This window comes from Rhagoletis pomonella, unplaced genomic scaffold (assembly GCF_013731165.1).
Source record: "Rhagoletis pomonella isolate Grant_MI unplaced genomic scaffold, Rhpom_1.0 Rhpom_scaffold_00004, whole genome shotgun sequence".
Taxonomy (NCBI): domain Eukaryota; kingdom Metazoa; phylum Arthropoda; class Insecta; order Diptera; family Tephritidae; genus Rhagoletis; species Rhagoletis pomonella.
Window position 1 is genome coordinate 77,546,973 of NW_023458558.1, and position 25,444 is coordinate 77,572,416.

The 25,444-nt window shown below is 36.1% G+C and overlaps 1 protein-coding gene and 1 long non-coding RNA gene across 2 annotated transcripts in view; one reads left to right on the top strand and one right to left on the bottom strand.

Moving 5' to 3' along the window:
• Nucleotides 1-4,410: 4,410 nt before the first annotated feature.
• LOC118736726 lies at nucleotides 4,411-5,029 on the bottom strand. Its single transcript, XR_004992767.1, has 3 exons — nucleotides 5,001-5,029; nucleotides 4,576-4,631; nucleotides 4,411-4,430 (listed from the first exon to the last, which is right to left on the bottom strand). It is a non-coding gene; the product is annotated as an uncharacterized LOC118736726 (long non-coding RNA).
• Nucleotides 5,030-20,117: 15,088 nt separating this feature from the next.
• LOC118738333 (protein zerknuellt-like) overlaps nucleotides 20,118-25,444 on the top strand; it is a 25,155-nt gene continuing 19,828 nt past the window's right edge. The window contains exons 1-2 of the mRNA XM_036469258.1: nucleotides 20,118-20,198; nucleotides 20,484-20,945. Of these exons, the coding sequence (XP_036325151.1) occupies nucleotides 20,118-20,198; nucleotides 20,484-20,945 (543 nt within the window). The remainder of the gene's footprint in view (nucleotides 20,199-20,483; nucleotides 20,946-25,444) is intronic.

The window sequence follows — 25,444 nt, forward strand, 5'->3', positions numbered from 1 at the left end:
TTTGTTCCTCTCTGGGATCCTTTTGGAGAATTCGTTGTCTAATAATAATATCCCACCGGTTTTTACCCTCCATTCCCGCCCATCCGCACGAGGGGCGCAGTCCGCATGACGTACGGAACCAATATTTTAAATTTTTGTGCCGAGTCCCGATAGGCAGGAGTTTGATTTTATGTATTTATGTCAATAGTTCACTTATTGAGAGAGGAGAGTATCGCTTTCTTAATGCTGAAAAGCGGATCTGATATATCAAACGTGCTGGAATGAGAGTTAAAATCCTGGCATAAGCAACGGAGTGGGTCGTGCAATTCAAAATTGGTTTTACAAGCTTTCAGAAATATGGGACAAAAGTGTCTTGATACGCGTGAGGGAACATTAAAGCTTACATCAGCCAGAATAGACCGTCTTGAAATTGAGCCTGTCAGTAATTTAACCATAAAAATTATACCAAGCATTTCCCTGCGACTGGCAAGTGTAGGAAGGTTAATAAGTTTTAAGCGACTCGTAAGCAGAGTAGAAGAGTGGTATAATCTATCTGTCGTAGATTATCCGGTAGAGTTTTAATGACCATTTTTTGCCTATTGCCGTCTTACTGGCATAAAGGGCGGTATTGGCCTTTCTGGAGCGGGCTTCAATGTTTCGCTTCCTGTCAAGTTTTTTGTCTAGAATAATTCGAAGGTATTTGACCTCGGTTGAGAGACTAAGTGCCACTCCGAGGTTTAAATAAGTGAGTTTTATACTTCCTTGTGAAAAGTACCATTTCTGTTTTGGTAGGATTGACGCTAAATCCACACTCCTTGGACCAGATGTTAACCAGACCGAGTGCGTTTTGCAATAACTCACTCAGGACCTGAAGATGTTTGCCCGTTGCCACGATTGCTATGTCATCAGCGTACGCTATGACTTGACAACCGGTGCCCTTTAGGCTTAGAAGTAGGGTGTTCACTGTTAGATTCTAGAGCAGAGGGGAGAGAACGCCCCCTTGGGGGGTGCCTCTGGTCACATACTTTGTGATGGAATATAGATAGAATAGGTCTCTTCTCAAGAAGGAGCCCAAAAACATCTACCAGACCCCGCTGCACCCGCGCCATGAGAAGGGACTTCGGGTAGACATTGTTGAAAGCACCCTCGATATCGAGAAAAACTCCGAGCGTGTATTCCTTTAAGGCCAGTCCTTTTTCAATCATCGATACGATTTCATGGAGTGCGGTATCCACGGATTTCCCTTTGGAATATGCATGCTGGTTCGGGGAGAGGTTGTAATTTTTTTATATTCCGTCGAATATATTCGTCGATGAGCCTCTCTAGAGTTTTAAGGAAGAATGAAGTGAGGCTTATAGGCCTGAAATCCTTCGGATTCACATCAGCGGCCTTGCCTCCTTTTGGTAAGAATACAGCTTTTGCCTTTTTCCACTCATGCGGTATGTGAGTCAGGGTTAGGCAGGATGTAAAAATCTGAGAAAGCAGGGGGCACAGTATGTCCTTAGCTTCCTGTAGTTGAGCGGGAAAAATTCCGTCAAGTCCCGGAGATTTGTAGGGCTGGAAGGACATTAAAGCCCATTCCACCCTCTCCTCACTTACGACGTCCCTAACGGTATCACCCAGAGACAAGTAGGCCCTAGGACCGGGCGAAAAGCCGGAGGTGTCGTCCGTGCAGCCCGGGAAGTGAGTGCTCATAATGACCTCCAGCATTTCGTTACATGACGTCGTCCAGTCACCGTTAGGCTTCTGGATAGAGTTCATACTCGAAGAGGATTTCGAGAGAACTTTCCTCAGCCTGTTGGTTTCAGAGTTCTCTTCTATGTTATTGCAGAAGTTTTGCCAAGATTCGCGTTTCGCCCTCTGTATGGCCTTCTTGAATACTTTGAGTGCGTCTTTGTATGGAGGGATCTTGGCCAGGAGGCTTTGAAAGCAGCATTACAGGCATTTGTCACAAAGTTCACTGCTTCATCAATTTTCGACGATGAGTCCAGCTCACCGAGAGAAACACCCTTTGTATTCGAGAGACTCGCTTCATCAGGTCTTAACGATAAGCAGGACTTATCGTGAGAAGCGTATCTGCGTAGAGAGGCCGAAAACGTATTCCTATACTTTGCCCAGGCGGTTCGCTTTCTGTTCCTGTATGCTGTTAAAGGAGCAGGATCAAAATTTAGATTTAAACTAATGTAGAGGTGGTCAGAAAAAGAGTGTTCCTTGGACACCTGCCAGTCCCTTCTCCGATCGGACAAACCGCTCGACACAAGGGCGATGTCCAGCACTTCCCTTCTAACAGAGGTCACAAAGGTGGGATCGTTCCCACGCTTACATACAGTAAGATTGTATAAAAGAATAAAGTCAAGTAAACACTCACCCCGGGAGTTGGTGTCGCTTGAGCCCCAGATCGTGTTATGTGAATTAGAGTCGTCCCCTATTATGACCGGGAGCTTTCTGCGATTTGCTTCCTTCACCGCTTCTTCCAGTCTATAGGGTGGAAAAGCATGGCTGTCGTGGGCCATGTAGGTTGATGCCAGCCAGATAACGCTCTCCTTCAGCGGTACGCTGATGCAGACAGTGTCCTCGTCGCTGTATTGAGAGAGTAACAAATGAGAATATACTTTTTTAATTAGAATGCAAGCCCAGATCCTACCTATTACTGGAGCTGTTACCACCTGGTAGGCTAGTCCTCGTCCAGCGTTGCCCATCGACTGTAGACCGACCCTACGTAGGCAGATACTGAGCCCGTGTCGCTCTCAGTATCTGTCGCAGTCTCGGCTACACTCGTTGGTGGGTCCACAGGTTCACTCGTGGTGTTTCCTGTGTACCCCGCGCTGCCTGCCACCGATGCCGACGCAGGGGCCGCAGGTCCGCTCGAGGCGTTGCCTGTTTTGTTGGCCCCTTCGTCGGGAAGAATATCTGAGGGAGCGGGTCTGCTCGAGGCGTTGCCCATTTCCCATTCTTGCTGATCCGTTCTCTGGTGGATTTTTACTGTAATTGAGTAAAAGCCGTAGCTTATTACCCCACCACAATCCTCGAGAACTGGGACAGAAGCCTCGTTGATGACAAAGCCAACAAAACGCTGCTTCCCCTTGGTCTCGCCAACTCGGACTATCCTCCAATCGCTGGTGGGCAGTCCTTCGTTGCCCATACGGATGAACTCGAGTATCTCCTCCGGTTTTGACAGCTCAGCTGGTACCCAGGCCCAGGCTCGCGGCCAGTTAGAGATTTCATCCCTATGGACGGCAACTAAGTCTTCCCCGGGCCACAGCTGTCCAACCGTGGAGATAGCTTCTTTGTAGAGCCGGTCCGCACGCTCATCGGCGCACGCTACCAGCTTAACTTGCCCTTGATGCCAGCCGGCAGCCTTAAAATAATTTACTTTTAAAAATGCAAATAACAATTGATTTTCATTGGTTTGTAAACATTTTCTATACGCATTATAAAAAAGAATTTGTGATGACCTGAATTGTTAATCCAATAAAATAGTTGGTTATTTTTCCTTACATTTGGTAACTTTTTCGTCTAATCTTGGTTAGAAAGTTCTTTGAGCGGCGGCAACACTGTCTATCACTTCATGTTTGTGCTGTAAGAAGAAAGTAAAAAAATAGCATTTACATAATTCGAAGCATTGAATCCCATCAGAAATTTACCTTGAATAACTTGGGACCTTCTCCAATATGTCACCGATTAGCTCACTAAACTCACTTGCCACTGTTGTCGAAATGTCCTCCATTGCGAGTATGCGTCGTATTATTTCATTACAAAAATCATATATAATATCGCAAAATGTCTTATTATAAATTGCATCGGGTAGCACATTCTGCCAAACATTTTTCAACAAATCTAATTGACGCTAACACTGGCGCAATAATTTCAACGGCGCTGTACCAACTGTGTGTGCATCGGAGATATCTGCAAGAGAATACAAATATTTTTTAATGGTTGTAATAAAAATCATATTTAGGTTATATAAAAGGCACTTGTTTCAAGATGTTACATGTATTTATGCACAAAAATTTCCAAATTCTTTGAGTATGACCATGATAATCTTTTCCTTCGATAATCCTTCGATACCTGCAGCGTATCATATTTGGAATGGGAGAAAGGCTTTTCAGTGAATTGCACCAGAAACTCGAATCGCTGCTGCAACTTCTGTTTTAATATATTCGCATGTAGGTATGTGATATTTTACTTTTATTGTATTGTAGCATTCACATTTTTGGAAAACGCGATCTACATCTGTGCCTCCGTCACTGTATATTAAACTTTTTAATTTGCCCATATGATCCAAGTACTCCTTGCTCGAATTTGCCTCCTCTACACATTGAAACAGGTCCTCAACCTTGAGTATTCTGAAGGACACGCAACCAGCTCAGAGTTGGCTTGGCGCAGTGCGGCATTTGCTTCGCTGCCAATTGTCTGCAGCAAGTGCTCTGACTCACGCACTAATTGCTCACCTTCATCAAGGTACGCGTCGGAAGTTGTTTGATTTGGCATGAATTCAAAAGCTAAATCTGCAATCATTGGCGATGACATGCTGAAAACCACGTCGCGGTAGTCATAACCAATGCGTGGTGTTGATTCACATATTATTTAGAATACCTTTGATAATACTTTTCAAAGATTTCATCTTCGACTAACTCGTGGGAGCGTTGATTCTGAAATGGCAAACATTTTTAACCGACTTCCAAAAAAGGAGGAGGTTATCAGTTCGTCGGAATATTTTTTAACCGATTTCCAAAAAAGGAGGAGGTTATCAGTTCGTCGGAATATTTTTATTTTTTTTTTATTTTATTTTTTTTTATGTATGTTACCGCATAACTTTGGACCACGTCAACCGATTTTTGCATCGGAAAGGTAGTGTCTCAGAGGTGGTCCCATACTAATCTGGTTAAGATCCGATCAGCGGATCATGAGATATATATATATATATATTTTTTTTATATGGGAGTTGAAGTCGGTTTTTTTTTTGCTAAAAATTACTAGTTAACACATACATTTGTCCCAACATTATTTTTCATACTTACCCTAAAGACTATATGCACAACACCACAACAATGTTTTCATCTTTAATTAAAGCTAATATATATGCTTAATATCTATAAATTTTAATGTGTTATGAATAAATTGTTTTCGTATTGTTTACGTTTTTCGTGCAAAATGTCTTCTTCTTCTTGCATTCTTGTTCGCGTTTTGACATTGCTCTCTCGCAGCTGCACCAGTGTGACGTCACTCAAAAATTACGCTCGAAAATCCTATCTGATCGGCGCAATCTTGTATTCTATCATTCTTGCTTACGTTGTGTATGATAAAATCGCCTCATTCGCAACGGAATTTTTACCGAATGAGGACGCAAGAGAGAAAACTCGAAGAATTGGTTTTCTTTTATTTATATTGTGAACCGGAAGAAAACTAAAATTCTTGGCTTGAACGAGTCATGTTCGCATGGTGTATGGCGAACTGGGAAGAATGATTGACAGCCGCTTGTGTAGTGTATTTCGCTCTTTACAAAAGTTCGGAAAGCTTTTTGTTCAAAAATTTTCGGAGCGATTTAACAACTCTCTTGTGTAAAACATGGTTGCATTTGTTATCTGCAAATATATCGAGAGATAATTCCTCAAAAACTCCTCAAAATAAAAATACACAAAAAATACTCAAGCGCCCCCAAAATTCCTCACGTTTTGAGGAATTACTCACAAAGTGGCAACACTGCATATGAGTTTCAACCGTCCAGCTCTGCATTCCTTTTGCAGTAGTTCAGAGACAGTTGTGAAATTTGTAGGGCGGAACTAGCGCTTTGCCAGACTGTCTTTAAATTTTGCTGCAGGGTACCGACAGGAGATAAATTCCGTCAGCTTGAGTGACGTTACATTTGTGGCGCAAAAAGGATGCATTTTTTTGAATAATTCTTGTTAAACAATAAAAATGGAAACAACCATTTGTCAAATTAGAACCTAAAAATGAGAATGTTCTTAATATCTCGTTCTCTGTATTACACTGTGCATACAAATATCATTATTTGTAAAAAATTTAAGCTTGCTATCATCTAATAAAATGCAAATGTCGGTACGTACCTAAAAAACCGCTCCGTATGAGCTAGAAAACTCATTTGGAATAGAACCTGACCGAACGTTCGGTAGTGATGTACTGAATTGTCGGTACCCAATACTTAAAACAAACTTCGGTACCCAATACATCCATTTCGGTACCCGACACCGATCCGATACATTAAACTTTCGTCACAATATGTACACATGTATTTCAAATTTCAGATTTTTCAAACACGTTGCACTTAACCGAGCTTTTGCCAATCTTGGTAATGTGATTCCGTACTTTACTTTGCGGCGTAAAAGCAGATAAACAGAAATAAAAACAAATCAATGTCGTTACGCTGTGTATGTACTGTGTTTATACTGTTTGAATTCAATACGATGCCATAAAAGTATCGATACTAGTATCAAATGGGTATAGGAAACAGCGTTGCCAGGCTTACGTTTTTAACGTCATTTGGGCGTTTTTTGAATCCTGTTGACGTTTGGACGTTTTTTGTGTAAAAAATTACGTTTTTTAACTTCCCAGTAATTTTTCTTTGTTACTAAATCTTGTAAGTAGAACTGATTTTGAATTATTTTCTTAATAAATCTTTACAATCTTTGTGTTTTGCTGCAGCTGCTTCAAAAGATATTTAGTTTTTGAACACATATGACTTAAATATGATGCAAACCAAGCCTACGCGCATTTTTTTGGATTCTTGGACTAAGGATCCCGTGTTCAAAGGCTGGTTGTGTAAACACTTGAAGTTATAAGGCTTGTTGTAATGTTTGCAATAGCACATTAAAAGCTAAATCAGAAAGAGCCGATCTATGGCAACACGCACGCTCACGAAAGCATCAAAAAAGCTGTGCAGCATAAAACGTCAGGAAAAAGTAGGCAACTTTTTTAAGACTTTATTGAAAACGTAATGAATGCAAAACAGGCTGAAGTATTGCTATGCTCCTTCTTAGCAGAGCGTAGTTTACCATTTTCGACAACCGAGCCCCTAACCAAATGTCTACAAGCAAAAAAAAATTATTAAAAATCAACGCGATTATTTAGCCCCTTTTAACTTGCACATTATTGCCCTTAAATTTTGATGTGCTATCAAACTGCATACTCAAAAAAATTTTTAAAAATCTGAACAAAAAGTTGAAAATCTAGCTGAAAATTTGCAGATTTTTTATAATTTTTGCACAAAGTTTGAAATGTGGATTTATATTTTGTTTGTCATATAAATCGATTAAAATGTTGATGACTTAATCAGCTGATCACAAGTGTATTTATAAAATGATTTTTATATTAACGATCTCAAACCAGTTTATAATGAATTTTAAATGTGCTCTGTCGATATGACATTTAAATATACCTTACGTACATATGTACCTTTGTATGCAATAAAAGTTTAATACGACAAATTTTTGTACATTTATTAAAAAAAAGACGTTTTTGGGTAGGAAATGACGTTTTTTCAGAGCAAGAGGGACGTTTTCTCATGCCGAAGACCTGGCAACACTGATAGGAAATAAAATATCGCGCGAACGATAACATAGTCACTAATCAGGAAATATACTTATATAGAATTCTAGGAAAAATATGGCTTGTATGAAGATAACATTGATATTGATGTTATTATGATACATTAAGCGGTATCGAAAGAAAATACTCATATGGGTATCAATAATCTCGTCACCCTAGTATCGAATACCGATTTACCCAGTATCGAAACAAAAGTATCGACACCAAGATTATATCAGTAGTATCGCAACATCCCTACCTTGAACTTTTTCATGCTATAAAAGACAGTACTTTTCAGTACACTTTTATTCAAAGAAAAATTATTAATGTAAGGGCGTGTGTGAATCGGTAACAAAGTTCTATGGGGAAAGCTGTTCAATAATATTTTTACTATGGTGAGACAGTTTTGCCAATCTGCTGTGTGAAATGATATTCTTGACAGCAGTAAATTTTTTATAACCACAGATTTATGCAGAATAAAATATTACAAATTGAAGTGAAATTAATATTATAATAAAGCATCTATTTAAGCTTTTATTTAACGAAAAATTACACACATGAACAATTTTTGCGATTGTCAAAATTTTCTATGCATTTGTCAACAATTTCACTAGCAGCATGTAGTTCACAAAAATTAAAATGTTTTTCATTTTAATATCAGTGTACAGATTAGGATGAATTAATAAATATCCTTATAACATTATTTTACTCAGCAGCCTATAAATTATTTAATATTTATGACATTTTTGAATAGCAATAATGAGATTATTTCCACTTTCAGTGTTTAAATTCTCAAAGAATTCTTTGCATTTCATTTTAAAATTACTTCTAACTTGGAGTTCACTTTCAAACAAGGCGAATTCATATAAGGTGTTGTTGCAAGAACAGCTGCTTTAATTCGCCTCGGTACACATATGTATGTCAAAACTCCTTATGAGTGAGTGCGAAAGGTAGAGTGTTGGCATTTTCTTCCTCCTTGAGCGAAGAATAGCTGAAATTTGACATTTATGTAACGAGAGCGAGTTAGTTTTTATTTTTGTACCACCGCTACTACTTTATTTGAATTCGCCTTGCTTTCAAAATTTTTTATTAGAATTCATTTTCTCTCTTTGCGCCAGGAAGCAAACCAAGGCGAATTTATACAAGGTGGTGTTGTAAAATCAGCTGATTTCTTCGCCTTACATGTATTTTGTTTTTGCTTTTACTGATTTGACAGCACACCCATCAAAAGCAAAAAAAAAATACATGTAAACTTTGGAGCGAATTGAGACTTGACATAACACCCTCCATACAAAATACATATGGTTGTCGTTGTTGTAATCTAAATTCGCCAGTAACACCACCTTGTATAAATTCGCCTTGAAGCAAACTTTATATTTAGGAGCCTCTCAGTTGCTCGTTTGAGGCATTGAAAATACAAAATCGCATACTTTTTCAAACTGTGGAAACGTACCACTATTTAAAAACTTCATCCATATCTTCACATGACTTAAATTACTTTTTTCAACTGTGCAAAAATTTTTTAAGGCTAAGAATTCGCTAAAAAGAGTATCTAAGACATCGAGATGCCTTGTATGCAGTGTTGCCAGGTTTTGGGCGAGCCTATTCCCTTTTTGTCCATGCAATTCTACACATTTTTCCCGTTTTTATACCCGAGCAGACTTGTGCACAAGGGTATTATAACTTGGTTCACATAACGGTTGTTTGTAACAGGCAAAACGAAGCGAGATACATAGATATAGACAAATGTATACATAAATGATCAGAAAGAAAAGAAAAATCGATTAAGCGGTGACTGTTTGTCCGTCCGTTGGTCCGTACGTCTGTCTGTCCGCCTGTGCACACGATAACTCCAGTAAAAATTTAAATATCTTAACGAAACTTGGTATGTGCACCTCTTTCGGGCGTAAGACGGACGGTATTAAAAATAGACAAAATCGGACAATAACCACGCATACCTCTCATATAACGGTAATTTTCAGAAATAAGAAAACTGAAGGTTATTCACTTAAAATTGATATTTACAATAATTTTAAGACGAAAAATAAGAATATTATAAATTTTTGGAAAGAGGGCGTAGCCACGCCCACTTATGGTTACGTTGGCCTTGGTACAGCCATACCAAAGGGCCGAAAATTTTTAAAATCGGAGAATAACAACCACATCCCACATAACGGTAATTTAGAGAAATACGAAATGTTCGATAAATCAATAAATATTAAAGCTAATTTATTCAAAATTGATGCTTGAAACAATTCTTTACCAAGAAATACGCTTATGATAAAATTTTGGAAAATGGGCGTTGCACCGCACACTTATGATCACTTATATGTATCTCGGTAACCGTTCTAAGAATTTTTAACAAATCCGATGTGGTTATTATGCTTGCCACATAAAAGCAAAACGTTGAAACGCTTTTTGTATAACGGCAAATTTCAGAAATGGTTGAAACTTCAATATTTCGAAATTTAAGGACGCTAATTTACTCAAAATTGATACACCCATGCTTACCATGCCATGTAGCGATAGCTTTCGGAAAGGTGAAAACTATATATTTAATACTTGCGCCGAGTATTTAATGTTCGGCTCCGCCCGAACTTTGACTTTCTTACTTTTTAATTTTAGGTTTTCCCGTTTTTCCCCCTTTTTATATAACCAAGTTTTTAAAAATGGCAAATAAATTTTTCTACGTACATATTTTATTTTTTATGCGATCAATAACTGTATTTTAACAACTCAGTCAAAAGCAAAAACAATTCAATTTACATGTAATATTAATAATTAAAGATAATACTATAAAACATATATTGCATCTACTTACAATTTTTGAATCACTGAACACTGAGTAGTGGTCAAATGCAGAAAATGTAATATTGTGCTCCGCCGCAAATGCACATAGCTTTATCTCTGAATTTTTAGCTTGATGTGCTACCGAACTAGAGATGGGCCCCTGCCAAAAGCCCGCGGGTACGGGCTGAAATATTTGCTGTCAGCACGAACTCGTGCGTGCATGGGCGTTCAGTAAAATTTCATAAAAGCACGAAAAAGCCCGCTGCTAATACTACAAATTTGGATAAGCTTTTATTTTTATAAAAAAAAATATTACATTTTAAAACTCTTTTGATAAGAGAAAAGCAAAAAAGAAATATTTGGAGACCGATAAAAAAAATAAGATACCAGAAGTTTTGTTCACATATCTGTACATAAAATACTTTCCACTTTTTCTACTTCCCAGAAAATATATTATACAAATTTTTTATGTAAAAAGTTGATTCGCTTAGGTAAATATAAGCCGTCATCGATTCGCCAACAGTTAGCGAGTGGCGAAACGAACGAGCTCAATGAGGTACAACCAAACTCGCTATCGTCTATCCGTGCTAGCAAACTTTGTTGTTGCTTCCACATGCAAAATTCTTCTTTAAGCGACCGGAACTCAAACATAGCGAGCGAGAAGTGGCGAATCGATGATGGCTATACATGCATAAACACAAAATTAAAAATATGTACACATGTATACATAAAATAAAAGTTGGCTCTTTATTTCCGGGCTGGGACGTGTACCGTCGTGCCGGGCCGGGCCGGGCCGGGCTCCACTAAAATTCTTAACGTGCGGGCTCGTGCTTGTTTTTGAAAGTTGATTTTGCACTCGTGGCGGGCCGGGCCTGAAAATTTACTGCATATATTGTGCTCATAGTTTGATATGCTCGAGTTTGATTGGAGGTGGATGCTGACGGACGAGATTCTTTGCGTAACTAAATTTTAAATTCCATACAGCTTTCCCATGAATGTATCGCGCACTATTCTAGCCTAATAGTATTACTATAATATTTATGGGCACGGCGTATGTGATTTTCCCCGTTTTCACGACCATCATTCCCGCCATCCCTTTTTTGTTCAAAATTCCCACAAAACGGGAAAAATTCACTCTTCTTGCAACGCTGCTTGTATGCAAAACTCTTTTACAATAGGGGTATTCTCGAAGTCTTGCACGATGCACGGATTGCACGAAATGGAAAAATACTATTTCCAATTTGAAAAAGTACGTGACCACGCCATTGCAAAGTGGTAGCATGAATAGGTAGCAACCAGTGAAATTCTGTATCAAAGACAAGAACAAGATACATCAAAAAAACTAAGTGAGCGAGATGAGAGGAATGACAGTAATATTTAGCAACTCCAACAACAAAACAACTAGCACAGGGTCGCATTTATTTTGCTATGCTTTTTTGAAAAATATATAAATGCGTTTCGACGTTGCATATTTTGCAGCGATGGGAAATGTTCTTTCCCATGTATTTTGTTGTTGTGTGTTTGCAAGTTATGCAATCCTGGCACCGTTCAACGGCTTTGCATTATTTCGAGAATACCCCTAATGTCAGTAAATTGAGAAAAAATAATTGTAAGTTGGAGGCAAAAACCATTCAATTATTCGAATTTGTTGTTATTAAACTGAAAGTTATTTTTGAGATAACGAACAACACTCGACAAAAACACGTCAGCCCTCTTTTACTGACTTTTGCTTTTAATTAATTACTCTTTTTAAATAAATAATATTCCATCATATTGTCACAACTGGTACGTAACGACTCGTGCTCATAAAACGATTGCTCTTTTTGTTGTATTAATTTCTTGCGCATATCAAGCATTTTCTGAAACATGTCAACTATAAATTATTTTCTTCCTACTTTTCAAAGTACAGTTTAAAGAAGTTCCAAAATTGTGTGGAAACCTTAAAATAATCCTTAATGAAAATAATATTACACAAACAAAATACGTGAGGAAAAATTACAGAACACCGAGCTACTGAGTACCAAGCTCGGTGGGAAGACCCCTATTACAAATTTGTGTGCTCAGAATTGAAAATTCAGTACAAATCAGGACATTATCGTACTGATTGAAGAAATTAATAAAATCAGTACGAGAGTTCAAAAATCAGTACTGTATGATAAAATCAGTGTGTCTGGCAACCGTACAACAGCAAGACGCACTCCAAAAATTAGACGAGAAGGTCGGCCAAACACTTAGCAAAAGTGTAAGCGCCAAAATAGTATTATATTTTTAAAAGTTTATATAAACAAATATATTTGCTACATAACAATGACTATGCACAGAAACTGGACTGTGCATACAATTATTTTAAGAAAATGTGCATTTTTGTGAATTCACAAGGCATAATTACGTTTCTATGGACCGTTAACTTGTCTATTTCAAATAATATTTAAATCATTAGCTAAACTTAAATACAGAAATTGCTATGGAATTTTTTGTAGTTAAATTTAACAAATGATTTAACTATAATATGAAATTGATATGTTAACGGCGCAATATATTCTGTATTTTCTGTACGCTTAAAAAGGCATGATGGGCCCATTCTTTGAAAAAATCGATTTACTTAGTTTTAAAGTAAATCATCGACTTCGGCTTTGGTAATCGTCCAATTGTTAAATCATACCCGAACGTTCGCTTCGACTTCGGCCGAAAAATCCACCATCGGTCGGACTCTAATGTGGAAATTGTGTGCATCTGTGACGCGCAGATAAATTGGTGTCATCACATCATAAACTCATTTCGACAATACCGTCATTTTCATATGATAGTCAGTGTACAAATTTTCAGCGTTCCAACGTTCACCGATAAGTGTAAAATTGGCATCTTCTTCAATCGGTTTATACCAAATTGTAACGATTTGACGTCTATGCAACAGCATACATATCGCACACCGTCTTCAAAAGAGTCACAAATCAAAATAATACGTTTGTCAGAAAATGCAAAAAAACTATTTCTTAGCACATGATAATCATATGGGCAAGGGCGACTTTATCTTAGGTTTTTGAAACAAATTATAAGAGAATTTTGTTCCAGATTTTGCTGAAAGGTAAATAAAAGCTCTGCGTACATTTTAAGAGCATAATCTCAAAAATGCCAAATTTTGAGTTGTGACTCTTTTGAAGACGGTGTCCGATATGTTAACCATGAATCACAATTTCTTTTCTTTATGGTTGGAAATAAAGGAATATTAAGAATGTGATATTGTTAAAGTTCGCAAAAAAACTTTTTCTATCATTACTATTATTATTTTTCTTTATATGAGTTAAGTTGTGTGTACTAAATTTCATATTATGTATGTATATGTTTATACAAGTATGTACACAAATCCATGTACATGTGCCCAATACTTTTTTGTGTATTAGAAATGCCAATGTGAAGACTTCTCTAACAGTGACATTCCAAAAAAATACAATCGATAACTTTTTCACCAAGATAAATATGAAATTAGGTAATTAACAACATATCTAATTTAATGGTTAAATTCGCATTCAAAACAAAGAAAAGCATTATGACTTTTAAAGACGTGAAACAAAAGGCCGCTTTTGCAACAAAAAATAATTACAATCATAAAATATTTAAGGGTGAGGAACTTTACTCTGCTAGTCACATTTGACATACTACAAACAAATGTATGTATGTATGCATGTACCAGTGTTGCCGAGGACAAATTTTTATTCCTACCAAAGTTCCTTACCAAAACCTACCAACATTTTTTTTGAGGTTTTAATTATTTTTTTTCGATTTCAAGTTTTTTAAAAATCTTGATAACATAACATTTAGTAAAACTAAAACACAGCTAGTACAATAAAAACAAATCAACTGCATATAACAATTCATTTTACTGTATCCCGCTATAGGGATAAATGTACGTCTCTTTACACATATGTACATTAGGGTGCCCATCGAAAACGCTTTTTTTTGGAAATTTCAAGACCCTACCCTAAAGGTCATTTAGAGGTCGCGATCTGTCAGAAAATACGATTTTGTAGATTTATGAATTTTTGAATGACTATTTGTGCTTCGATTTCAAAGAGCGAATATGAGCTGAGAAGAGATATGGCTAGCTCTAGCTCAAACAAGTTTTCATGTTGGCCAGTGTTTTTAATTTATTGATTGCATTAAGATTTTTAATATGTTTGTTTTGCTGAATATTGTACGAAAAAATAAAAATTGTTTAACTATTCCTTAAATGTATCTACACCTCGCTTAAACTCGCGCAGAGACTTTTTTAATTTAATTTTTTATACTACAACAAAAAACATAATAACAAACGCTTTAAAAACCAACCCCTTTAAACTTTGCTCTTAGTTATAATAACATTTATTAGGCTACAAAACTGCATAATCAAAATTTTACTACGAAATCTGATTAGAAAGTTAAAAATTTTCAAGAAAATGTATTGAGTTTTTATGAGTTTTGCAAAAAAGTTTAGAAATTTTATTTCTATTAATTAATTTCCAGAAAGTATGAAAAATTCCCTGTGCCTAGACTTTTGTGGTTATCTGATGCATATATTGGTCAGGGAATAATTGCCAATTTAATTTTAGACTTGCAGTCGTTGCCAGAATAACGTATGAAAATTTCAGACTTAACTAAATAATAAAAATTTCATTACTTATTGGGGTGCTCTGCAACCGTTTTATTACCGGCTGATCGGTCTGCATATTCTGTCTGTCTGATAATTGTAAACTATCAGAGCCTCAGTGGATGAAATTGCAGCCTTAACTAAATCATGTTTTTGGTCGGTGGTTTTTACAAGTTAAAGGCGTTCTGCCTCCTATTGCTACCCTTACTAGGGTCTAATTTCACGGATGACAATTCAACATACCTCCTGTAACTCTCTGGTAAAAAATAGACCTTAACTAAATAATGGCGAAAAAATGGCACTAGCTCTCCTAATAAAACTATCAAGTTCAAAAATGCTAAAATTTTTCATGTAGATTAGACAAAAGCAAGTAGCAGTGGCACCACTTATGACGGCAACATAGCATACGAGTTTAAAATCACTTTCCTCCGAGTTCGGGATTGATGCTGTACGGTTACGTGCATATTGTATTGAAACGGTGACAGGTAACAAGATCAAAGTAAATAAGGTCAATTGACACCAAGGTGTATTTAACAAGTTGGCGTTGGCCGTATATAAGTAAAAAATTACACTAACAAAATATACGCAGATATCCATACTGTCAATGGTATGAGTTACGACAAACACATAATTTTGACGTAATGCCCTCCACGGCGAAAAACTCAGCTGTCGCCCCAACACAACCTTGTTAAATACACCTTTATTGACACTATTTCACATACTAGGGCGAAATAAAGTCAATTGACATTATTACCTTTACAACAAACAATTGGAACAAAAATTTGGAAATAAAGTAAATTATGCTATTTTCTCATTCAAATGGAAAAGAAAAAAAATTTTGTTCTTGCTACGCACCCTATTATATACGGATACACGATACGGCTCCTCAACTTGTAAAACAGAACATGTCATAACAGAGTTGTTTTCATTTTGAAATACAGCACTTATTATTATTTTGTGAACGCAACTGTGCATAAATATGCGCACAAGTATAAGTAAGACACAATCTTTACCTTGGAATCAGGGCCGGCCGCAGGATTTCTCTTTGGGATGCGTTTATGTATGTCTTTCGTAACAACCAAGAATATCATTGTTTTATTTAGAGTATGCAGCAAAATTGTATTTAATTGTGGATAAAATTCAGCACAACTCAAAGAAGAGTCACATGCAATTCACCGAGGTATAATTAAAAATTCTTTTAACCCTCCGCCACTGACGAGGTAGTCTAACAGAAACCGAAGGTTCGACATTTTTCCCGAGCTTAAATAGCTTCGATTAACGCCTATTTTTCGACATATCGCACGTTTAATAATATATATAATTAATTCAAAATTTCAATTTTATGAGAAAACGAAATCAAAGTTTGACAGTTGGTATACAAAAAGACAAAGGAAAAGGCACATATGTATCTACGCCATTTTTTTGGAAAGCTTGGTCATCTGTTAGGCTGAACATATTCTCCTAATCAAGCTTATTAAATGTATGGTCAAATCTCCAAAAACGTAAATTTTGAACTATATCTCTATATTATTAAACATGCGATATAGTTTATTTATATGACTATTTCATTAATGAGTACTTAAAATATTGATAGAATTTCCAATTTAAATCGAAAAAAGTTTATTAATATATATCTAACATATATATTTTGATTTGGTGTCAATAAAATAGGGACATTTCGGACACGTCAGTAGCAGAGGGTTAATACTGAGTCAACATTAACATCCAGATTGCGATGAATTGTGGGAAAAGCTGGCCCACTGTGTGCACGTCTCTGCCCATGCCTGCACGTGATTGATGAAATTCATTGAATTATTTTGCAAAACTAAGTAGGGGACGGTAAATGTTAAAACTGTTTTTGATAGCCTTTTTTGGTGCTCATTACGATCCGTAAGCATTGAGTTTCCGTCAGCTCCAGATTAAAAAAAAACGAGGTCAAAGAGTAAAAAATCGCGTTTTTTGCAAAATTTTACGTAGAAGCTCTAGAAGCTCTATCTCTGAAAATACTTTTAATATACTTTTAATTTTTTTTTTATTTTAGAAAAAAATTAGGAACAAGTTGAATCAACCTTTTGAACGTTTATTATACTAGGTTCCCAAAAGAAGTATTATTGACGTTGGTTATTGTGGTACACCAACTGTACATTGAATGCTTGTACAAAATATGTATATCTTTCTAAGGATTCCAGAAAATTAGAAAATAATAAACTATTATAAAATTATTAGCGCCAATAGCTGACACTACGAAAATTCAAATAAGCCACAATACCCGCTAGTGTAATATTTTAATTTTGTACGTTTCAAAAAATAAATAATAAACATTCATAATCTAAAAAGATACATTTTTGGTACAAAAACTTGTAATGTGCAAATATAGGACCTGACATAAAAGGTATGTTTCATAAAACGCATGTTTCATAAAGTGCACGCAATCCTTGCACCGAAAGGGGTCAAAATCCAATGCATACCGGCTTTCCCCCCGTGCGGCCGGGTCTGTGTGGAATAATACGTGGCGCCGATTTGAAAAAGAAAAAAAAACATGTTTTTAAAAGAAACAAAACTAGCGGATTTAGAAGTCATAAAGCGCTAAATCAAGCATAAAGCCCCTCAAACATTTGTATTGCATTCATACATATGTACATAAGTGTGTACTATGTACCTGGACAAGAGACACGCAGCAAACAAAATTGCTGTGTATATATGTATGTACATACGTATGTATGTATGTATGTCTGTTGGTTAGGGCTGCCATACGTCCCGGTTTTCCCGGACATGTCCCGATTTTAGACTATTTGTCCCGGTGTCCCGGTCCAACCTTAAAATGTCCCGGGTTTTGTTTAAGTGTCCCGGTTTTCGATTTGATTGCACAAATTTTGCATAAAAATGACTACACAGAGAAAAAACGCGTTGTAATATTAAAAAAAAATTTATGAATTTACTGGGGGAAATAACGCATAGTAAACATGAATATTTTTTATTTGATTATCGTTTTGAAATGTTCGTACTTAAAAACCATACTTTCATACCACGCACACGTGGAGTTGAATCAAACTGAACATTTGAATGCACATTTACATGTCTGGCTGTAGCTGAGTGCACGAAGATGCTTGCCGCAATATGCTAATTTCCAGAGCGTCAGGGTTCAAATCTCATTACAGACAGCATAGAATTTAAATATATTTTTTTTACCTTAATTATGAAAAAGCATCCGTTAAGTGCAAAGCGCTTCATTTTAATATTGGCGTATTTCAATTGAATATTTTTTTACTAAAAACTAAAATTTGTATACTTAAATTTATTACGAGATGGGTTGGTGCTCTTTCATATGCGATTTTTTTTTAAATTTAGCACATTTGGCACAAGCAATAGTTGATGATTAATATAAGTATGTACCTAAATACGTTAAAATGACATGCACAGAGTTTTACAATTATATTAAGCAAAAGCCAGAAGTTTTGAAACAAGCTCACAGCAACGAAACAAATGACTGATATTTTAATGTTACCTTGTATTTAATTTTTTTCTTTCGTGAAACCTAAATTACTTATAAGTACCGTGCCGTACAAAATTATTGGCTCGGAGACTCTATCACCTGATCACAATTTCTAATCAGATCTTTTAGAAAAATTTTGAAAATGTAGCTTTTGAGCCTATTAGTAAAGTGCAAGTCTGAAGTTACCAGAAAATTTCGTTGATTTTTTGCAATTATTTATTTTTTGTTGACAGTGTCTTCCACATACAAAAAAATGTCGAACATAGGGTGAATTCCAAAACGTCAAAATACAAAGCATCAGTCTCTTTTATTTCTAGACCTCAGTAGATTTTAATGCCAAATGTGCGCAACCACGGTTAGATGCTAGCTTTCTACTAGGTTGCGCAACTTAGGCTTTTTCTTCTAGTGTGGTTTAGAAATAAAAGAGACTGATGCTTTGTATTTTGACGTTTTGGAACGCACCCATAGTTTGTATGGAAGAAACTCTCAGTAAAAACAATACCAAAAATCAACTAAATTTTTATGGGCTGCAAAACTTCATTTTCAAAATTTTTATAAAAAAGTCTGAATCGAAAGTTGCGAATTTCATGTGCAAAATTATTGCATTTTCCCGAGTTTTGCACAAAGTTTAGAGATTTTATTTTTATGTTTTCTGATGTATTTAGTATAAACTGTATTTTTATAAGGAACAAAAAAGGTACATGCATTGTGGAAAATTCTCTCTTAGTTGTGATAAATTGTTTTGTTTTGCTGGTGTACGTTGTAATGATCTCATGATCTCATTTTTTTATGTTTTTAAGTGTCCCGGTTAGGCAACAGAGATATCTGGCAGCCCTACTGTTGGTGCATATGGAAGAGGCGCCACTTTGTTTATGTTAAATATCAGTGATAGCATGTACATATATAAGTATTTATGAATACAAACTTACATATATATGGATGTGTGTATGTGTGTACATTTATTGTCTCGCCTTTTCTAAGCTGCTACTGTCTCGTGTTCCTCTATAACAACAGGTGTTAAAGGTTTTACATTGAAACAAGTAAACAATACAGTAAACGTACACAGATACATACATATATTGTGCACATATCGCCTCTTCATATTGAATATTTTATTTTGCATTTTTACACATAAAATTCTTTATTCGTTTTTAAACGACCTCAAACCCTGCCCGCACGGCTCTTATTCAAGGTTCAATGTCCATTTTTAGATCAGTCTTTCATCGCGCTGGTCGTCGTCCGCCTACTTTCTAGTTACTTTACATCTGCAAATTTCTTCATATTTTTTTGCTAGTTCCCTAACCATCTAAACTAACCACTTTTCGTAGCGCAGACTCGACTGCTTCCTCTGTTGCATTCTTTTATTTATATCTTTATGCTGGCGGTAGTCCGAAGGCGAGCGTAGCCAAAGGACATTGTTGTCTACCTGTGCTCACGATCGCGTCGCCCGACGTCGTTTTGTAAAATGAATAGAAGGACTCGCCTTTGTGGTGCCAACCGCGATTAGGGAGGGCGCACGCAAATCTGATGTCCTTGGCCAGGCGACATTTGCTTAAAATGTACATACAGACATACATATGTACATACAAGCTAACATGATGACAAGTGCATAGCCCGCTGGTATAAAAGCGGTTTCGTCTATCGAAGAATTTTCAAACGAGATTTAGTGTTTGAGAAGATAGCAACATGTCTTCGACGGTGCAACAATTCCCGGCATATGTTACGAACGGAACGTTCTTTAGCGTAACAAAACCGATTTATAAAGAAGTAAGTAAAACATACATAAATATAGTATATCGTCATTTGCAATGCAGAAAGACGTAACAAGATCGTAACTGAAATGGAAAAAATCGTGACCAATAACTTTTTTTTAGTAAATGATGTGGGATTTGTAATTCGGTAAAATCTATCTATCAATCAAAAACTGAAATTTTTATGAGTTACGACTTTTTGCATTTCAGTGACCATGTTTGTTACCGCATTTCAGGTGATAATATGTAATTCTCATAATATATGTAGTTCAAACAAACCGTAAAAAATTCACCATTTCAGATAACGAATCATACAAGCCCTACCAGTCGAGTGTCGCCTAGTCAAAATGCAGCATTGAACAGCTACGGACACAAAGGAGTACTACATTCCCTGCCACATAACCAATCGAATAATAAATCGGAACCTGCAGCAGTAGCTTTGGAAAATAAACAGAAGCGCTCACGTACAGCATTCACCAGAACTCAAATATTAGAGTTGGAATGTGAGTTCAGAAAAAATGTCTACCTCTATCGCACACGCCGCATCGAAATTGCCAAACGTTTGTGTCTACGTGAACGACAGGTAAAGATATGGTTCCAGAATCGTCGCATGAAGGAAAAGAAAGATTCTAAACTCCCTAATTGTAATGACAAATTAACTGCAAAGGACTCCCAAACTTTGAGCGAGCAAATTACACACAGAGGCATCGTGCAACGTCTTATGTCATATTCCATTGATCCTTCCATAAGACGTCAGATGGGAGTAAGTGACGGAGTTTACAATCCGAAAATGTCGCGCGCCGTAAAGTGTGCAGTCGATTTAGAACCCGCAGCACGAAATGGAGCTCCGCCGTTATCAAGCCTATCTCCGGATCTTGGTGAAATCTTACATCATCTAAGCCAAACCACGCACATTTCAGCGGCGCTGTCCTCAAAGGAAGTGGTTGGGAGTGAATCCATGTTTAAAAACTTGAGAGAAGCTCCGCACGATGATAGCTCCAAAATAAAAGGAAGAGAAGGAACGCAAGCAGCACAGCAGAATGAATATGAATCAAATGGCTGTCCCTCTGAACCGGCGTCTGTCTCATTGCTCAAACCATCTCTTAACTTTTCTTGGTGCGAACCATTAAATTGGCTGCTGTCAGAGAATAATTTTTAGCAAATTAATAGTGAAAACTGGCTTAATAAATGTTAGATAATAAATTATTTTAATATTTATCAAATTACTGCATTTACTATAAAAATATATGTAAGTATCCTATTATTTCAGTACATAAAAGATTTTCCCTTGTTACTGAACGATCTCCTTCGGATTTGTTCACTCGTTAAACTCTTTATTTTGAAAGACAGCCCTTGCTGTTTTACAACTTTCACTAATCCCTCTTTGTCCGCTTTAGCTTCTCATTCGCGTTTTCGCAGTATACATTGGAATATGAACAAAATGAATTTCAAAACTAATACATAGTTTTTCAAATTACTCGTATGAACATGAGTGCGTCGCAGGGTCGCACTAGCCAATGCCCGCTTAATTCACGGCGCCTAATAAGAACTTTTGCGTTGGCCAATGCAAACGAGCGCTTAAAATCAAAAACAGTCTGTAAAGTCAAAATATTTGTTTAAGTTAAAACCACTAAGGCGCAGTGTCTCCTCACACATACGCTAACAATAGTAACGCTGTGATACCATACGGAATATCAATCCCTTTCGGTGTCATGAGCCTTGCCGATGGTCTTGTTTCCACCTGTGAGATCTCTGGCAAGCATACATAATCTTTTTTCTATGATCTTGCAACTACAACATTGGTGCGATACGTATGCCAATAAAAGTTCTTATAAGGAAACTCAAGAGCACAGAAGTGCGTTTTCTGTTATAGGAGGGCCAAGAATCCTCGCTGTCCCACAGGATGAAAAGTTTTCCGGTACATTGGGTAAATAAGTCGTGTGAACTCTTGAATATCTTTCAAATGAAGCAATTGCTATAACTGATATTTCCTTGTTAATTCGCCACTTTTACAATTCGTGGTAATATTTATGAACTGATTTCGTAGATGCAAGATCGCATGATCGTGCATGAGGGCGTCAGATAAACTTAACCCCATCCTTCATTTAGACATCTGAAAACTAAATTCTTATAACTTAAACATAGGGCCAAAGCAGACCAACCACATATACATTTCGGCTGCAGCGCCATCCATTGGGTCAATTTTTTGCAAAACCATTGCTTACCATAAAATGAATACGCGTTATGAACTGTGATCGGACTTAAAAAGAATTCTGTATCGTAGAATCTGGAAAAAAATGTGGTGGTTTTTTAAAATGCACCTCATTGTCAAAAAAACCTTATAAATCCGAATTTCAAACTCTGTGCAAAAATTAAAAAATTGTTCAATGTTTCACATAAATTACAAACTTTTCCATTAGAATCTCCAGAAAAAAGCTTTTAAATTTTAGTACATGTGCAAATTTTAAGTTGCTAAAAACTGCGTTGAGTTAGGGAAATTTTTTTCTTGACATTTTCTTTATTAATTCTTTTTATAAATCATATATTTTGCATTCTAAGATAATTGAAACACGTTTCCTGTCGAAAAATTTAATATTAAGAAAAGTTACTGTTTGAAAGTTTTTTTTTTTTATTTTATCCTCCCATTCTTTGTTTACTTTTAAATCTGTTAATGAGATGAGATTTAAACATCGCCGCCGGGAATGCGAAATCTTGTATTCTCATTATTGTTACCACATTGTGTTTAGTGCTGGACAATTTTTGCTCCCAAAATTTAAAACAAAAAAAATTATGTCGAGCAAAAATTAAACTACTCCAAAACGCGAATATGTGGTAGACTTCAGACCTTGTGTGGTAGAAAAGGTAGAAGGTCAAACAAATTTTAGATCTACCACAAAGTGGTAGAAGTCCGATCACTGGTTATGAATTTCAACCTCGACTCCAGCGGCACTCTTCTTTTTCATCATACAGGTGCATAGCTCACAGTTAAAATTTGAACGAAATCGGTTAGTAAATACGATTTTTATAAATAACTACTCCAGCTCCACCTAGCGAGTTTTCTAGTAGCATATAATAGGACCATATATGTAAGATATCCTCCGATAATCATACGGAACTCCATTCAGTGATTTTTGAGTTTAGTCCGAACAACGAAAACGGCTATCATTTTATGCAAATAGGTATGTAGATAGGACAGTCTATAACGAAACTCGAAAAATCTTTGCTCCATTCTTTGTGCAAAATTAAAAAAATATTCTTCAAAATTTTCTCATAAGTTTTACCTTTTACTAAAAATTAAAAACAAAGTTACAATAGTTCAATGGGATTTAGAAATCTAGGAGAAAATGGTTCCCAATTTATTATTCTCAAATACTTTTGTTTAATACATTTAATACATATAGCAACATTAAAGTTATCTTGGCAATTTAATTGAATTAAGGTTTTCAAATAGGTGGCAACCCGCTTCAAAAATTACAATTTTATTATAAGTATAGATATAGATTTAATTTATTTTATCAATTTAATACAATACAATTTTTCAACCAGGTGGCAACCCTCCTCAAAAATATTTTCGACAGTAAAATTTTCTAAACCTTTTCAATTTTATACCCATATTGCAATATTCAATTTATCTTATAAATTAAATTAAATTAAAATTTTTAAACAGGTGTTAACTCTAAAAAAATATTTTTGGCTGTAAGCCTTCTTAGCCTCTTTCTTTTGGCGCCAATACTATAATATTCACTTTTTCTTATCAATTTACTTAAACTCCAATTTTCAAACAGGTGGCAACTCTAAATTTTTTTTCTTTCTATATTTTAAGTTAGACCTCTAGCAATATATCGGTGAAAACTGCATTCTATTCCATGCATTCGTTTTCGAGTGATGCGCTTGCAAACATACAGATGGACAGACAAAAATTTAAAAAATGGTTGTTTTCGCTTCTGGTGCTCTAATAAAGACCCCCCCCCACATTAATTTTTCTTTAATATCTATAATGTACAGACATCGCCTTGTTACAATTTTATTATATGTATAGTTGCGAAAAAATTATATATGTACATATGTATATATGTATGCATCGGCGTAGCCAGAATGAAATTTAGGGGGGGGGGGGGGGGCTCGACTCTATTAAGCTGGCATTTCAGGGTACTATTTTATATATATATAAGGAAAATTTGAAAGTTAGGGGGGGGGCTCGAGACCCCCCCTGCCCCTACCTGGCCACGCCCATGTATGTGTGTACATATCGTCGCTATCGAATGTGCAAACATGCTTTTTCATTTACGATACCTTGCGCATGCGTTTAGAATGATACATAAGTTGGCGAATCGTCGAATTTCTAGTCTTCATAGAAGCATAGGGTGCTGGCTTTAACAAAGTGTCGAATCTCACACTTTTTACTAATGATAACATTTTTTGCAACAGTTTCTTTGTTCTCCTGAAAATTACGTATTTTCACATTCGATAGTTTGACATGGTAGCGACGATATGTATAACACATAGCAACATGGTCATTTTTTCTGAGGAAAGGCTAGACATTTCTAATGGATTTGGGTTCGCAAGAAGTGGATGAGTATCCTTTGATACATTTTGTTGTTCAAAATATTATCATAGTGTAATAATTGCATCTGCTTGACTCGATCCACTTTTTCCTTTCAGAGTCTTTTCCAGAAAGTCAAAAAAGGAAGATCGTCTTGCCGGTTTTTTTTGTACTTCAGTAAAATTGTCGTCTTTCTGATCCTTTGTCATTAACGCTGCAATTTCTTGCTCAAGATTTTTGCTAGCTTCATTGACATTTGTGGTTGACTGGAAACCCTCTTTCTTCATAAGGCTAAACGTTTGGGAACGGAGACTACCAAAATCGAGCAAAGTGCACAAGCCTCTGATTTTGTTAAACTCCCTTGCTTTGTATCCAGTTTTTCGAATATTCCAAAGGACATTGGGATTATTAGAGAGATAGTAACGTAATAAATTCCGAAAATCTGTAAAAATGAAAAAAAATGTTTTATTTGATTACCGTTTAAAAATATTCGTATTTAAATCAAGTGAAAAGTGTTAACAAAATGGATTTTTCTATTATACATACACTACGTACACAAGAATGATAGAATACAAGATTGCGCCGATCAGAGAGGATTTTTGAGAATAACTTTTGTGTGACGTCACACTGATGCAATTGCGAGAGAGAAATGCCCAAACGCGAGCAAGAATGGAAGAAGAAAAAATGTTGCAAGGAAAACGTAAACAAGTAGCACAAGT